This window comes from Pleurodeles waltl, chromosome 2_2 (genome assembly GCF_031143425.1).
Source record: "Pleurodeles waltl isolate 20211129_DDA chromosome 2_2, aPleWal1.hap1.20221129, whole genome shotgun sequence".
NCBI classification, from domain to species: domain Eukaryota; kingdom Metazoa; phylum Chordata; class Amphibia; order Caudata; family Salamandridae; genus Pleurodeles; species Pleurodeles waltl.
Window position 1 is genome coordinate 963,185,069 of NC_090439.1, and position 15,413 is coordinate 963,200,481.

Genomic DNA, 15,413 nt, shown 5'->3' on the forward strand with positions numbered 1-15,413 from the left:
TTCCCCCAAGTCTCCCGATAAATATGATACCTCACTTGTGTGGTTAGGCCTGGTGCCTGCGACAGGAATAGATCACACAACGGTCAATGTTGGTCCTTACGTGAGGCAGCTGTTGACCCTGGGGTGATCCATTCCTGACACAGGCACTAGGTGTAGGCACTCAAGTGGGGTAGTGTTTTTATCAGGACAGGTGAGGAGTCACTGGGTGGTAGGAATGTTGTGGATCCCAGCATATTCCTGTAGTTTGTGTGACAGAAATGCAAGAAAAATAGAGTTTTTTCTCAACATTTCAGCTTTGCAGGGTATTCTGGGTAAGAAAACTTTGGGGAATCCACACAAGTCACACCTCTGTGGACTCCCCCGAATGTCTAGTTTCCAGAAATGTTTGGGTTTAGTGTGTTTCTCTATATGGCCGCCGAATCCAGGACCAAAAACACAGGTGCCTGCCTTACAAAACCAGTTTGTTTTGCCATAGACAATTTTGATGTCTCCACAATATGATTTGGGTGGTGGAATTTGGGGCTGAACTAAATTGGTGAGCTCCCAAGAGAGCACTCTCTCTCTGCTTGCCGCCGCATTCACCTGCTCTCTGGGTTGGCCTAACCCACTATTACCCAGTTGCACGAACAGCTTGCGAAGGGACAGCAGGACTGTCCTCATCACCTCCCTCATAATGTACTGGAAGAGGAGTTTTCGAATGGGACTCCTCTGACTGAAAAATCACTCCCAGAGTCTGCGCCATTGTCCTATCCCTCAGATGCTGTCTCAGTATCTGATGTCTCAGTCTCTGATCCTATGTCAGAGCGGTACTCTATAACCCGAGTGCAGGCAGCAGTCATCCATCAAGATGCCATCTCTGCTATTGGCTAAACTGTTGCTCTAAAACACTAGCCTACGTAGACAGTCACAAAATCGATGGTGTGTGTGAGATACGTGCAACAGTAGAGGCCACCTTACCTGCGCTTCTTCCCTCAATCAGCACGTACTTTCAAGACACTCAAAAAACACCTTGTCACATACCATTCGTCACAGTCTTTAGCACCTCCTGCGCCCAGTCCAACAATCATTATTGGTGCTCCCACTCCCTCCTCCTCGGATTCCCTCATTACCACCCAGCAAAAGTGCCCTTCATCTCTCCATAGACTTTACTAATGTACTCAGCTATTTACATAAAATACAGATGTGCTCTTTGCAGTAGGCATATAAACCTTCTGCGCTTCTTTATGGCACTAAAACTGCCACTAGACAAGTCGGACTCTTTTCCCCCCAGGGAAACCACACACATATTGACAAAAGTGATGTATATACGACAGCCAACCACCTGAAACTCAACTCAAGCAAAACCGAAATAATCCTCTTTGGCCCTCACCAAAAAAACCTGGGACCCCCCATGGTGGCCCACCACGCTAGGCCCTGCACCCACCCCCGCCAACTACGCACGCAACCTCAGCATCATCCTAGACTCCTCCCTCTCTATGACCCAACAAATCAACGCTCTTACCTCCTCATGCTTCAACAAACTCCGTATACTGAAAAACATTAAAATGGATCCCCACAGAGAGCAGAAAAACTGTCACTCACGCACTCATCAGCAGCAGGCTTGATTACAGAAACGCCCTCTACGCCGGCACCACTCTAAAACTCAAGTGCAAACTACACGCATCCAGAACTCAGTAGCACGACTCATCCTCGACCTCCACCGACACGAACACATCTCTCCACACCTCAAATCCCTCCACTGGCTCCCCATTGACAAAAGGATCACCTTCAAGATCCTCATCCTCACACACAAATCACTCCACAACACAGGCCCTGCCTACCTCAACGAGAGTCACCTTCCACACCCCCACACGAAACGTCCGTTCAACTGACCTCTCTCTCGCCTCTGACCCCCGCATCAAACACACCACCACCGGGGGCAGATCCTTCTCCTACATTGCACCCAAAACATGGAACGCACTCACAACTCACATTCGCAAGACCCAAAACCTACTTCTTTTCAGGAAGGGCCTCAAAACCTGGCTTTTTGAACAGTGAACCTCCTAGCCCCTTTCCCTCCCCCCCGTCCCCCCCCAGCGCCTTGAGACCCTCACAGGTGAGTAGCGCGCTTTATAAATCTCTTTGATACAGATCTACCTATATATATATATATATATATAAATATATATCTACATAGATATATCTATAGATATATCCATGTACCTAGATATATCTATCTACATAGATATATATATATATAGATATATACATATATTTTTTTTTAGTTGTTGTATGGTTTCCTTGGGGGCCCCCAGGGAAACCCTACAACATCTAAAAAAAAAATTGCCCCCACAGGGGGTCACCCTGCCTACGGGCGACCCCCTGTCATTTCATATATATTTTTTTTTTTGCCGGGGGGGGGGGGGCCCGTTTTCCGGGGGGGGGGGGGCTGCCCCCCAAAAGTGAAATCCCTGGTGTCTAGTGGGGTTTCCTGGCCCCCCGATCGCAGCTGTGCTGCGATCGGGGGCCAGGAAACCGTTTCAGAAGGCCTCATAAGAAAGGGGAGAGTCTCCCCTTTCTTACGAGGCCTTTTCAAAATGTGCTGCGCTGTGCTGCTATCGGGGGCCAGGAAACACTTTCAGGAAGGCCTCGTAAGAAAGGGGAGACACTCCCCTTTCTTACAAGGCCTTCCCGAACGTGAAAAAGGCCGTTTTCCCCATGAAAGCAGGAAGCGGCCGCAAGGCTGCTTCCTGCTTTCATGGGGAAAACACCTTTGCAACGTCGGCGCGCTGACGTCACAAAGGGGCGGGTGGGGGGCGGGGGGAGACACGGTAGCTTCCGTGTCTCCCGGGGGGGGAAAAAAAATAAAAAATAAATCCTCGGGTGCGACGCACCCGAGGATTTATTAATGCCCTTCCTGGTGTCGGCCACTGGTCGTGACCCGCACCAGGGAGGGTGTGTGGGCGTCGGCCAGTGGCCGACGCCCGCATTTAAGAGGTTAAAGTTCAAGCTTGAACAGCCTCCAGCTGTAGTAGGATCACCTACACAGCTGTGGTGGAAATCCTCAGCACCATTGACCTCTCAGCATACAGTATTGAGGTGTCATGATATACAATGAGACAGAGATACTCCGGAGGACCCAAAAATTAGAGCCTGACCAAACGTTGGCAGCGCCATGTCACGTATGCTCATTATTCTAATGAGACTACTGGATTTTGAGCAGCAAGATCGTCCACAGTGTGGGAGACTGAGTCTGACCCACTGTGGGTGACACCTGTCCATCTCTACCAGGGGACGATTGGGCAGCCGAGCACATGACATATTAGGCTTCTCAGGGAAGTCGTGGTCACTCAGGTCGCATCCGGTTCTCTCATTTACAATTCAGTCTCACATATAAATGACAAACAGAAGCAGTATGTGTTTTAATGATTGGTTTAATAAAATGACTGCATCTTAGATAGCAAGGCGTGACCTGCAATAACCAGGACAACACAACATGACAGTATTAAAATGGTGATGAGAAGAGTGAAGCATAAGAATAACACTATCATATTGTCACTAAGATTGATGGATTATTTCCTATCTAAATCATAATCTGAGCACAGCATGTTAAGCTCTAATTCTGCCTTTCAGATTCCCCCGGGGAGACAACAACCCTCATACCTGAGCAAAGGCCTGTAGTCTGCGTTAGCATCTGTAGCAAAGCAATCAGCATACAGTTGTGGTTCCCTGGCTGGAATCTCCCTCTTAACGATTAATGGGACTAGAAAGTGCTTTTATAACAACACAGCTGATGTTCTAAGAAGATGTCCCTACGTAAGGATGTGTATTTTCTACGAATGTTGGAGACTAAACTTCTACCACGTTCACCAGCAATGTACCAAACTGTAGCCTTGAATGAAGCACAGGGTGAGCAAGAATGTCTTGTTTGAGAACACAGTGCTGCGCTAAGCACAACAGCTTAATAGATAAAAAGTCAAAACACGACCGTAACATGGTTATTGTAAAAATAACAATGCAAAGCCAAATAAAATATATCTGGGTTAAAGTGCACAGCGGCCTAGTGTGTTAAATTAACGTGCATGGAGCTATAATTAAAATGGCTACACAACACAAGGAATGCTTTTGGCTATACTTTCAGACTGCAAAACCAAATAGAAATATTTCACTTAATAAAACTGTTTTAAACAAGCTACAGATGGAGACAAACAGTTTAAAACAGTGGCTTTGCAAGCATTCCCCCCCATTATAATTTGTGCATATGATGTAATGCCATAAGTGGCCAAGAGTATGCCGAGACGTGGGCCCCTTTCTTGCTGTGCCAAAGGATCCAAGCTATGTCACTGACAAGGCCTAACAAAGCAGAAATCGGACTGGAGTGTTTGTGTTCTCATCTGGAGGAGGTCTCACCTGGCAGTTCAGAATGAACTGTTCCCATATGGACCATCAACAAGACTTATTTGCTTAAGACGTGGCTCTGTCTAGAGTGGCACAGTGCACGAAAAAACATCTGTTTGAATGCTACCAAGACTGTCTGTGGTTTAGAATATTTGCAAGCATACCTCATCACTTTTTGTGCATCTGAAGCTGAACAAAATGCTCAAAACCTAAGATTACAAGATACCTCAGACTTCAATCTATTAAATTGTACCTGCATGAGCACTACCCATTTGAAAGTGACAATGCCACTGTCCTCATTCCATTTGAACTGAAGGCTTGTTTTCCTGACCAGCAAATCCCATCCCTTGCTTTTTACCTTAAGGCACTGTCTAGGGACTGTCCAGCAGTTAATGAAAGTATCTTTATGGGCCCTAGTGGGTGTGACGTTCCTTCCCTTTTCAGCCAGATTCTGAAAAACCTGCCTATTTCTTTGAACACAGACATTCTCTATACCCACAGTAGCACCCATGATTGACCGGGGACTTAGTGAGTGGTAACCGAACCTATGCCTGGTTATCAAAGGACTCCTACAGACCCTGTACCCCTGCTCATGTTCTGCCTGCCATAAGACATACTCAAGCCAAACTACCTCCTCCATTCAAGACTGCGCAGAGACGCTTCTGAGACGGCTTCTTTGCCATTCTGTTTCCTAGTTAAGATTGAGCCTATCAAACTATGAGACTGATTTCTGATCAACTTTAGGCTCCATGAACTGTTATTTCACTTAAGAGAATAGCTCTTTATTTTGTTCTGGATGTCAAGGGGAGAGTTTGCGCAGTTGTAGGTGCAGACTGTTGTATTTTTCAAACAAATATTTCTCTATTTATATATTATCAAATGTGTGAAATTGTTAAAAACTTACAAAATTAATGACTATGTGGCTTTTGAACAGTGGGGTAGTCAGTCTTGGCTGTAAAATATTTTGGTGGTTGGTGAAGGAAGATTCTTGAAATTGGGTTTGTTGTCCGTCATGATTTACATTGTCTAAGCAGTCTGTCCAAGTCTGTATTGCCTCCATCACCAGTCTTACCACAGGCAAACGTTAGATGATAAAGAAATGAATTGCAAATCTTAATTGCTTTTTATTTCAAAATATTTTGACTTGTATATGGAACTGGAGACAATCGAGAGTTGCAGCAATTAATAGTGCAAAAGTGAGTAATTGTTAAATACTATTTATTGCCTTAGCATAAGCGTAAATGCTGCTGCCACACGTTTGCTTTTTCACGTTAACCATGGATAAAAAGAATTGCAGAATATGATGTTTTGAGCCTCTCTTCTACATCTTGGCTCCAGAGACAGTAAATGAAGTTCACTTTGATAAGTCCATACCATTTATATTATTTTAATTATCTGAAGGTCTTCCTTTTTCTGATCTCAGACCTAAGCACATGCGTACTTCCTTTGTTTTACAATATCACGTGATCTGCAATGGAAGTCTTTGCATAAAAGTACATACATTTGTGCCTTAGTTTTCTTGCTGAGCTTGATCCATCATTTGCTGGTGGGTCCCCGTGGGCAATCAAATCTAGAATTCATAGAATATTAATTTTTCTTTTGTTAATAAAACCTTTTCAGACTGACTGTTGTGTGTGCAGATTTCCTTTAACAGGATAACCCCTCACATGACTCCCGCACTCAGACTCCACTGTATTTGCTTAGATGAATGTGCAGCGACCCCTCGATATGAACTTTTATGTAGGAAAGATTATTTCTTTTGTCAAGCACCTGAGCAGATAAACATCCATTTAGGAAGTCAGGTTTCCAACTAAAGGATGTAAACTATTCTGCCTTTTTTCCTTTAACCAGATCTCAAAATCCTAGTACGGGAGGGGGTGGGGAGAATGGAGTGTAAGCTATTTACCAAAAAATTAGATCGTTCTTCATGATCACACTTTTTTTTTGCTGTTCCACACTGCATTGCACCAGTCAAATGTAAAAAGGTGACAAGTATGATTGCACTTCTGCGAGTTCTGGGTCATTCGTTTTAAACGGCAGGCTGTATTTTCAAGCTACAGCCCAGAAAACAGACTGAAGCAGATTAATTAACTTGTCTTGAACACCTTAAATAACCTAACCCCAACTTATGAAATGACTTAAATTAACTGCATTAGAATCACTGAAATTGAAACACATGAAAGCAACATAGATTTGAACGTGAATAAACACGAATCCAGCAAGAATACTAATGCCAGACACTGTCCTCCAGAGAAGTGACAGAGTATCAAGACAGATGCTATTTCATACATTCAATTTCTGGAGAGCTGAGTTCCTTCAGTAATTAACATTTTGCTCCAGAGATACTTCGAAACTAAAAGGGCGTTCAGAGACCCCTTTGTACCCAATTAAAACAAAAAAAAAGAAAAAGAAAAAGAAGTCTCATGTTTTTTAGACCACTGTTACCAACATGCCCGTCAACGCTGTATTGTGCCAAGAAAAACAGCCTTTACCTGGGAGATCATACCGGGCTTCCTAATATACCTCTGTAGAAACATTGTTGTCCAGAGATTTTCATGTTTGGTTTGTGTTTTTGGATCATTAGAGAAGTAATTTAGCGTGGGCAGACATTGCTGATCCGGGCTGAATTATTCAGGACATTTTTTTTTCTTTTTTAAATAGAGAATGTCTTGCAGTAATGATGTAATATTTCAGGATCCATGAGACCTATATACTTCATTTTGGTATAGGTTTGGGGGGTCAAGCAGCCTTGTAGAGACAGAAAATAACTCCTCACAACAATCCTTCCACCATTTTCCAAAATGGCAGCTATAATAGTGGAAGAAGAGACATACATAGAAAAAAAACAAATTATAATAGTTTTTAATCCTTTTATGTATACACCAAGCAATGTTAATGAGCTCAGTATAAACAAAAAAATAATGTTTAGCACTATGTTTTTATACACATTTTCACAGGTCACGTATTTGCTTCAGAAATCGATTGTGGTAAATTTGCAGAATGCTGAACATTTGAGAAGAGCATATCAACAGTGACATCTTTTTATAGAACAGGTTTTACAAGTATGTGTAAGTTCTTTCTGTGGGCAGAGGCTTTTGGACATCTTCTGATCAAGTACAATGCACTTTTAGTGTGTCCACGCACAGAATGTGATGTTGGTGAAAGGTCACTTAGCAGGACAGATCTATTGTACTTACTGTACCAAAGATAGTTAAATGTGTGACAGAAGTCGTTTTCCACACCCACACACAAGGTATTTTTCTACATCTTAAAAGTCACATTTTTCTTCTGTCTCAGTACATCCTTTTAGAAGCTTCACAGGTTCAGCAGTGAAAACTCCAAGCTTTGTTCCAATTTTGCTCATACTGTCATCACCCTTAAGAATATGTGCCTTGATAAGAATACTGGGCATCTCTAGGTCAAGTTTCTTGCACGGAATATGAAGAAGGATTAAGTGTCTTTTCTCACCTGTTCCATAGCGTATCCATAACTCCTTGTTTTATGAAAAATGCAACAGATCTAAGTAGCATAATAATAACATCTGCATCATTTGACAGTACAATGACTCAAGTGGAGCCATTTCGAACAGCCCACTCAACATGTGGCACAACACTAAGGTCAGCTTCCTTCAATTTGCTCTTACATTCTTGAACAATATGGCCCATACCTTTTGAATATCTCTCTGTAGGCACCAACTCTCCATTGACAATCATTCTACTTGCAATAATTGGAAATTCAGTGTTCACTGAAGTATCAGCAATGTTCTGGCAAGGTAACATCTCCAAGTTTATCTTCTTTGATGTTGATGACCAGAGAATTTATCAAGTTGCTTAAGTATAGGTGTTGAATTTTTGATGCAGGCAAGGACAATTGTTCCACTTGTAGACATTAGTCTGAGTCACTCGATCTGTGACAGTTCAAGATAACTGTCAAAGACAATGTGCAGTTCTTGCAAGGTGCACACTGACTTTGATATCTGTAGAACAGTCTGAACGACCTCCGAAGTTTTGCATGGATTAAACTTGACCATTCCCAATTGTAACATAGTCCACAAAAACAGCAGTTTTCAATGAATGCACCTTTTGGAATTGAAATTCTTCAGATGAAAGTTTGTTTTCAAGCTCTTGTTTGTGCTTCACTGGTTTGGTTGCAACATCTCCATCTAATAATGTGTTTGTTCGAAGATCAGGTGACATAATATCCTTGATAAATTCACCATTTTATTTTGCTACAGCCATCTCTCTATGTGCTTGCTAAAGTTGTTTTTTGTAACCTGATTTGTAATAGCTGGGTGGACGAAACTCCTACTATGGCAATTAAAGTGCTGAAGCTTAGCTTTAGTGATTATGTCAAACAGCTTTTTCTCTTTCAATACAAATCTCTCCTACTTCAGTTCTGCATATAGTTTCGAACCATGTTCCAGGACATCTAGTAGACTTATCTTTATATGGTTATCCACATATTGTCTTGTATATCGTCCCACAGGCTCAGTCATTTCAAAGGGGATTCCTTGCTGCTGCATGAAATGAAGACAGCTGTCAACATATTTATTAAAACCTTCCCATCTCATTCCCACACGTTAGTGGTGAGAAACAGTTTCACAGTGGTCCATTGATTTTGAATTTTTCATCTCTCTGAAAACATTGCAAATAGAAAGGACCTCATGGTAAACTAGAGCAACATATTCACTTTTACATGTTTGACCAACAATTCCCTAGTTTCTGTGATCTCTGGATCTGGATCACCTGTTCCAGTTTCATAAATGGAGCCACAGCATTGAAACTTCCCTCTGGCTTTCACCACAATGTCTTTGGATGAATTTTCTGAAGAGGTATGGTTTTTCCACCTCAAGCTTCTTCATTCTTTCCAAATACAAGAACCCATATCTCAGGTAGTTTATGGAATCGAATTCGCGAAACACAGTAATCAGTGATTCTATTCTTTACGTGCAGCTCCCAATCCCCTTCCTGATGAGCATGTACCAAGTTTTTCACTACAGCCATCACGTGTAAAATATTTCCCCAGTACCTGCAAAGTTCAGATTTGTCTTCACATTCTTTGACAAACCCTACAAACTTAGTCTTCTGATAGTAATCCCTCTGATAACCCCGTCTGCCTGAGATGTATTAATACAGATCTTGGAGGACCCCTGACGCGGGGATGTTCCCAAACAATAGAAAAGGCATGCTTAGGGCAGCAATTATATAAACAATTCCCTGAAAAGATACCTTATGTTACTGTCAAACGTAAGTGAGAAAGTACATGATCTGAATACCTACGTATATCACTCATCTTTGATGACGATAGTGACGTCTTCACAGAGTAGCACTGATACTGTGAAATTAAAAATCTTCCTAACTAAAAACATAGCAGCCATTTTGAAAGAAATAATTAAATAAATGCGGTAAAACAGAGCAGGCTAAGTTAAAAGTCACAACGTGACTGGGGGGTTGGGGCCAGACCTGCAAACCAGAAGGCTAAGCTACCTCCTCATTTCTAATAATACCACATGAGATCCTCTACTATTTGAAACAAATGTATTGAACATTGCCTGGCTTTGCATTACGTCTTTTGAATGAAGTAAACCCTTTGCTTTGTTCAAATCTGAGATAAGACATGCAAAACCTAATTTGTCATCTTTAATCCAGAAAACATTCCAATGCAAAGTTCCTATCGCCTCAGACATGATGAGCATACTTTCCACTCAATAATGACTGGACAGTTTTGATTCCAAAGATTTCAGCCTCAATCAGTGCATTGTCTATGACACATCCACTGAGGTAACTTCCTGCACACCGCAGCGCAACTTTGGTCACATGGAAAACACCCATCATAGGGTAAAGATAATCAAATTCTACTGGATTGCTCAGAAAAATGTCAGCTACAATACAGAAAACACCATCGCAGAAAATTGGCAGGAAAGGTTGGTCTTCAAGCATAGCATGCGCATTTTGGAATTTTGTTTTAGAGCTGTGTATACTATTGCATAGTTTGTGAATGGAGATGGTGTTACTGGTAAAAACCCAACCTTCTTCAGTGGATGGTATTCTGGGAGATTAGAGCATGAATTCCAGCTCACAGAGAAAGTGGCTTGTCTTCATCCTTCTGTCTGCACTGAATAAGCAAAATGATCAATTCAGTAAACTCAGCTTTGTGGACCACACCATCAGGTAGAAGATTCATGTCCTCAGCCACTTTGAAACTTTCTGGTAGACTGGGATGTATTGATTACTTGTAGTGATTTTGCACACTTTGGCAAGGCAGTCGGGTTATAAGTTTGCAGCTTGTTTTGTTTATGCCTACCACTGAGACACCTTGTTTACCAACTGCTACTTTATTGGTACAGTCTAGAAAAAGCACAATGGCAGTATCATGTGTGTTTGATATTCCAGACAAAAAGCCGTCTTCAAAATCAAAATATCAAGAACCGCAATTGTAAATCCTTTCTTGGTTAAGTGAGTTGGAAGTGGTGTGCTGTCAGATTCACAAGATTTTACAGCATGAGGTGATAACTAGTTCCTGCTCCATACTATATCATAACTTGTTCATACACCAATCGTATCTACTGAAGTGATTAGCTCTCTACTTTTGCACTTGTCAGACTACATGGGCAGTCATGTAGTGGCATTTTATTTTTGCCATGATGTAATTCATAAAACATGATTTGGTGAAAGACAGTACATTTGCACAGCATAAGCCTGTTGGTTCCTGGGATTGTTTTACACTTCTTCGCTTATATCTTTAAAGCTATCATCAATGTTTTTGGCTTCTGTTATGAACTCAAGAACTTTAGTTTGTAACAGTTTTGCTGCCATTAAACAATGATGTAAAAAATGTTAAGACAACATCAAGCATTCTTGTTGACTCCCATGATTTGCAGAGCTCTGGAGCATCACAAAATAATTAAGCCAAACATGTAGGTCTTTCAGGACGTTTCTTAAAATGGTTCCTGACGGATTTACTGCATCCTGTGATCTTATTTTGGCAGCAAGAACATCAGGAGTCCAATCAGCTGAGATCATCATAAGTTTTCTTAGACTCACAAAAACAAATTCGGTCATTGTACATTCTCACCAGAAAAATCAACAGAGTTTCATAAATCTTAACCAATATTTATTTGAAGTGGGAACCCATAGCCAGCACTCAAGAGTGGCTTTGAAACTTCATAGAGTGCAAACTCAACTGAAGACTGGTGGTTACATTGCTGCTGGCATCTCATTGTACATTCATATTCCCGAGTGTATGCACACATGCAGTTCGGCTGGGCATACAAATCCCCTGCAAATACATTCACTTTGCTGTTTAGATCAGCTACTCAGCTGACAACTTGATTTGGAACATACTAGCTGCACATAAAAACATGTTTGCCATTTGAGACTCACATAATCTGTACTTCGTTCTTTTGTCGATCCCTTTGGCCCTTGTTCTGGCTTAACCACAGATAACACATTGAAAATCCTTTGCTTTCTGATCAGATGCTGGAGATGGACGAGGGGTAGCCACTGATCTTCTAAATTGATGGGCACTGGGTCTGGTAGTCGTCACTTCCTCAGAAGACTGATTCTTGCAGTGAATCAGTGGTTTCTGCTACTTTTTGACACATTTTTTCCAGGCTTTTTTCTACTGTATACGACGTGCAGTACTTGTTGCTACAATAATAAAATATTTGATCCTCTTCACTCATCAGTTTCAATCTTTTGTAAACTTTGTTTTGCCGTATTTCTGCAGCATTTCAAACTCTCTTCTGTCCAGCCGCAGATGTTCGCTTTTCTTTCAGATTAGTTTGGCATATGACACATTTTTCTTTGATGGAGTCCACAGAGTTTGTAGTTAGCAACACTGTCAGGATGTCAAGAGCCTCTGCTACCACCTGCTTTGGTCATGTTTACGAATCTGAAGCAACGGAAAACTTGAAACAAAAACAGTATTAAATTAAATTTGCAATATGATGGCAAAAACACATTATAGAGCTGCCATTTTGGAAAATGACAGAAGGGTTGCTCCATGGTGCTATTTTCTGTATGTATAAGACTACTTGTCCCCCCCAAAACCTATGTTTTGATACAAAAATGAAGTATATAGGTCTCAAGGTTCATGAAATATTACATCTTCACTGCAACACATCTGCCCATTTTCCCAAAAAGTCACAAAACAAACAAAACAAAAAAAAAACGGCTCGGATTAGCAAGGTCTACCCAAGCTAACTTCTCTGATGGTACAAAAGCACAAATCAAACATTAAAATATGTGGACAACAATATATATATTTTTTTTGGCAAAATAAGTTTATCAAGGGGCCAGGACTAAGAGTTAGAGAATGGTCTTTACAAAGGACTTTGCCAGAGAAACTACATGGAAATGGAAGGCTTTCACATTCTGCACACACAGCTAAGAAAATCATCCATTTTGAAATTTCAGATCCATTTAGGCTGATAATTATGACAAAAATAATAAACACCTATGACCCCCCAGCTATTACATACAGCCAACATAATTATCCACTAATAGTTGGAGCTTGGTTATCAATCTTTGGGTGGGCTCATCCTATTTGTAAGTCCACCTGGTTACGTACGAAGTCTAGCCATCAAATCACCTATCAGGACGAGTACGGCCATATTTTGCATATTACGATTTACTTTGCCTGGTGAGATAGGAACGGCACTGATGCATATTGCTCATTCACTGTAAGAACTTGTTTAGTATACAGTCATGTTTTGACTAATAACATTTATTAATGCAATTTAGTTAACCACTCAGACGATAAGCAATGTCTGGAATGAGGTGCTTTTACAATTTGCACTCACTCATCTCATAAAGCCTTGTTGAAAAACTGTTAACAGGTTATTTTATTAAATGCTGTAAACAAATATTGCTTAGAAGAAGTTATTTTGTTAGATTTTTAGGGCCAGGAGTAAGGGATTCTGTCGGGCAGTGGCTTTCCCCATACTCTTTCCAGGTCTCCTTTTAAACATCAGTGGGATGTGGATGGGTTTGCAGTAGGCTGTACGTCTGTCTAAAATAGTAATCTTAGACATGGTCACCTTTGAACAAGATTTATTTACAGACACTTACTTTTTGCTGGCTCTCTCGTTCTTACTTTTACGTTTATCTCTCCTCATCTAACCTTTCTAACTAAAAATTATGAAGTTTACGCCATTTTAACCCCTTGGTCTCATGCTGTACCAACAGTCAGATAATTGAAGGTAGTAAACCACTGAGTGTGTCCTAAAACAATAAGGAATCAGGACCAATGTATATAGGCACCAATCACTTTTTGTTCTGTGGGTACACCAATGCAAGCTTATCATTAATCTGGATCCTGTTATCATGATGGATTAGAAAATTTATCTGGTGACATTTGTTCTTTCTCTCTCCTTTCCCCTCTCTTTGTTTCCTCCATTCTAAGGACTACAGAGACCACAGAGACCTTAGCCCTTCTTCAAACTACACAGCAACTATTATTCTCATTTCAGGCCTAGTGTTTAAGTGTCAAATCTCAGTCCTGTATTTATCATTTTTATGTAGCTTATATACATTATTTTGATGGTGTCCCGCCAAAATCGTTATGCTTATTAACAAATCAATGCCTCTTAAAGAATGTTGTAAAACTGCATCTGTGTTTTGTTTGCTCTGGCCTACTGAATTCTTTCAGCCTACCTTGCTAGACCATTGCAGCATGAATAAGTAGGTCAACTACATATACACACTACTCCAGCTTACATATAGTTTTTTTTTCATTTGTCTTTTTATCACCAGCATACAAGCTGGACTTTGTGATAGTAACCAGCAAAGAATATGTAGCCATCCTCCTTTCACAATGTACTAAAAGGCTGGTTAAGATACTACAACCTCTGCCAAAATTAAAGGCCAACTGATCTGAGACATGTTAAAATGTAACAACTCCAACCTTGCAATATTCTACATTGGCTAGCAGTGAAACAAAGATGCTGATATAAAGTCCATAAAATTAATTCCACACCATTATACAAAGTCATCAATGCAAGAGGACCAAAATCCATAATGCCCCGTTTTAAAGATGGCAATCTTTACCACTAGGTAAGATCAGCAAGCAATAACCTTCTGGTAGAATATAATAATATCTCCTGTTGCTAAAAGGAATAACTGTCAGATGATCGCCCCTTCTTGAAAGCACTGAAAAAAACTGCCACTTCCAATACGCTTTCCAGAAGCCCCTCCTCCTCACTTCTTTTAGGACCTTAATCATGAATAAACGACTATGTCTAGGTACATTAAAGCTTAGAAAAGTTATAAGCATTAAATGAAATATGCATTAAAAAATACATTAGACAAAACTTTTATATTAGGTTCCATGAGCTAAATATACAAGAAGTCATCCTTACTAGAAGCCCGATAATTTGGTTCAGCTACAAGTAAGCCACAAATTAAGCCCAGAGGTCCAATACGTCCTAGTTATCATTAGACATCCCTTCTCAAGATCAGGTATCTCAGCTCAGGTATTTCACTAGACTGGCAATCAAAATGGATGACACCATTGTCAATCTACCTCATGCTCAGCTCACTGATAGATTTCTGTAGAAGTAAAAAATAATAAAAAAAAAAAAATAATAATAATAACATAACCAGCAACATTTCATCTTAAATTTCAATTTTAGAGCAAATGAAAACAAGATTGGAAACCATGTCATAAGAGTTTATTTTCATTGTGACTTTTATTTTTAGACACTTTAAAATATAAAGTACACCTACAAAATTCAAATGGTATTTTTTATTATATGAGGCAGATATTTTTTGTAAAGGACACAGATTTTCTTTAGTTGTTTTGACTTTGAAGAGCTTCAGCCATGAAAAGTTTACCAAGACTCTGTGCAGTAAACTCCTTGACATTGCGACAATAGGTGTTAATTTGTCCTGAAAATAAACAGAAATATGTTATAAGGTAACTATTAAAGACTACCATGATTAGCAACATTGGGCAAACCTTTTTAAACTCAATTACATTATAATAGCACAATTGTCCTAGATTAGTTATCACAAACATGCCCTACCCTATATTAA

At 40.4% G+C, this 15,413-nt stretch overlaps 1 protein-coding gene across 1 annotated transcript in view; it reads right to left on the reverse strand.

Annotated features, from left to right (window-relative positions):
• Positions 1-15,032: 15,032 nt before the first annotated feature.
• The window catches only part of EIF3H (eukaryotic translation initiation factor 3 subunit H), a 257,025-nt gene continuing 256,644 nt past the window's right edge, over positions 15,033-15,413 (reverse strand). The window contains exon 8 of the mRNA XM_069220645.1: positions 15,033-15,266. Within this exon, the coding sequence (XP_069076746.1) occupies positions 15,169-15,266 (98 nt within the window). The 3' untranslated portion in view covers positions 15,033-15,168. The remainder of the gene's footprint in view (positions 15,267-15,413) is intronic.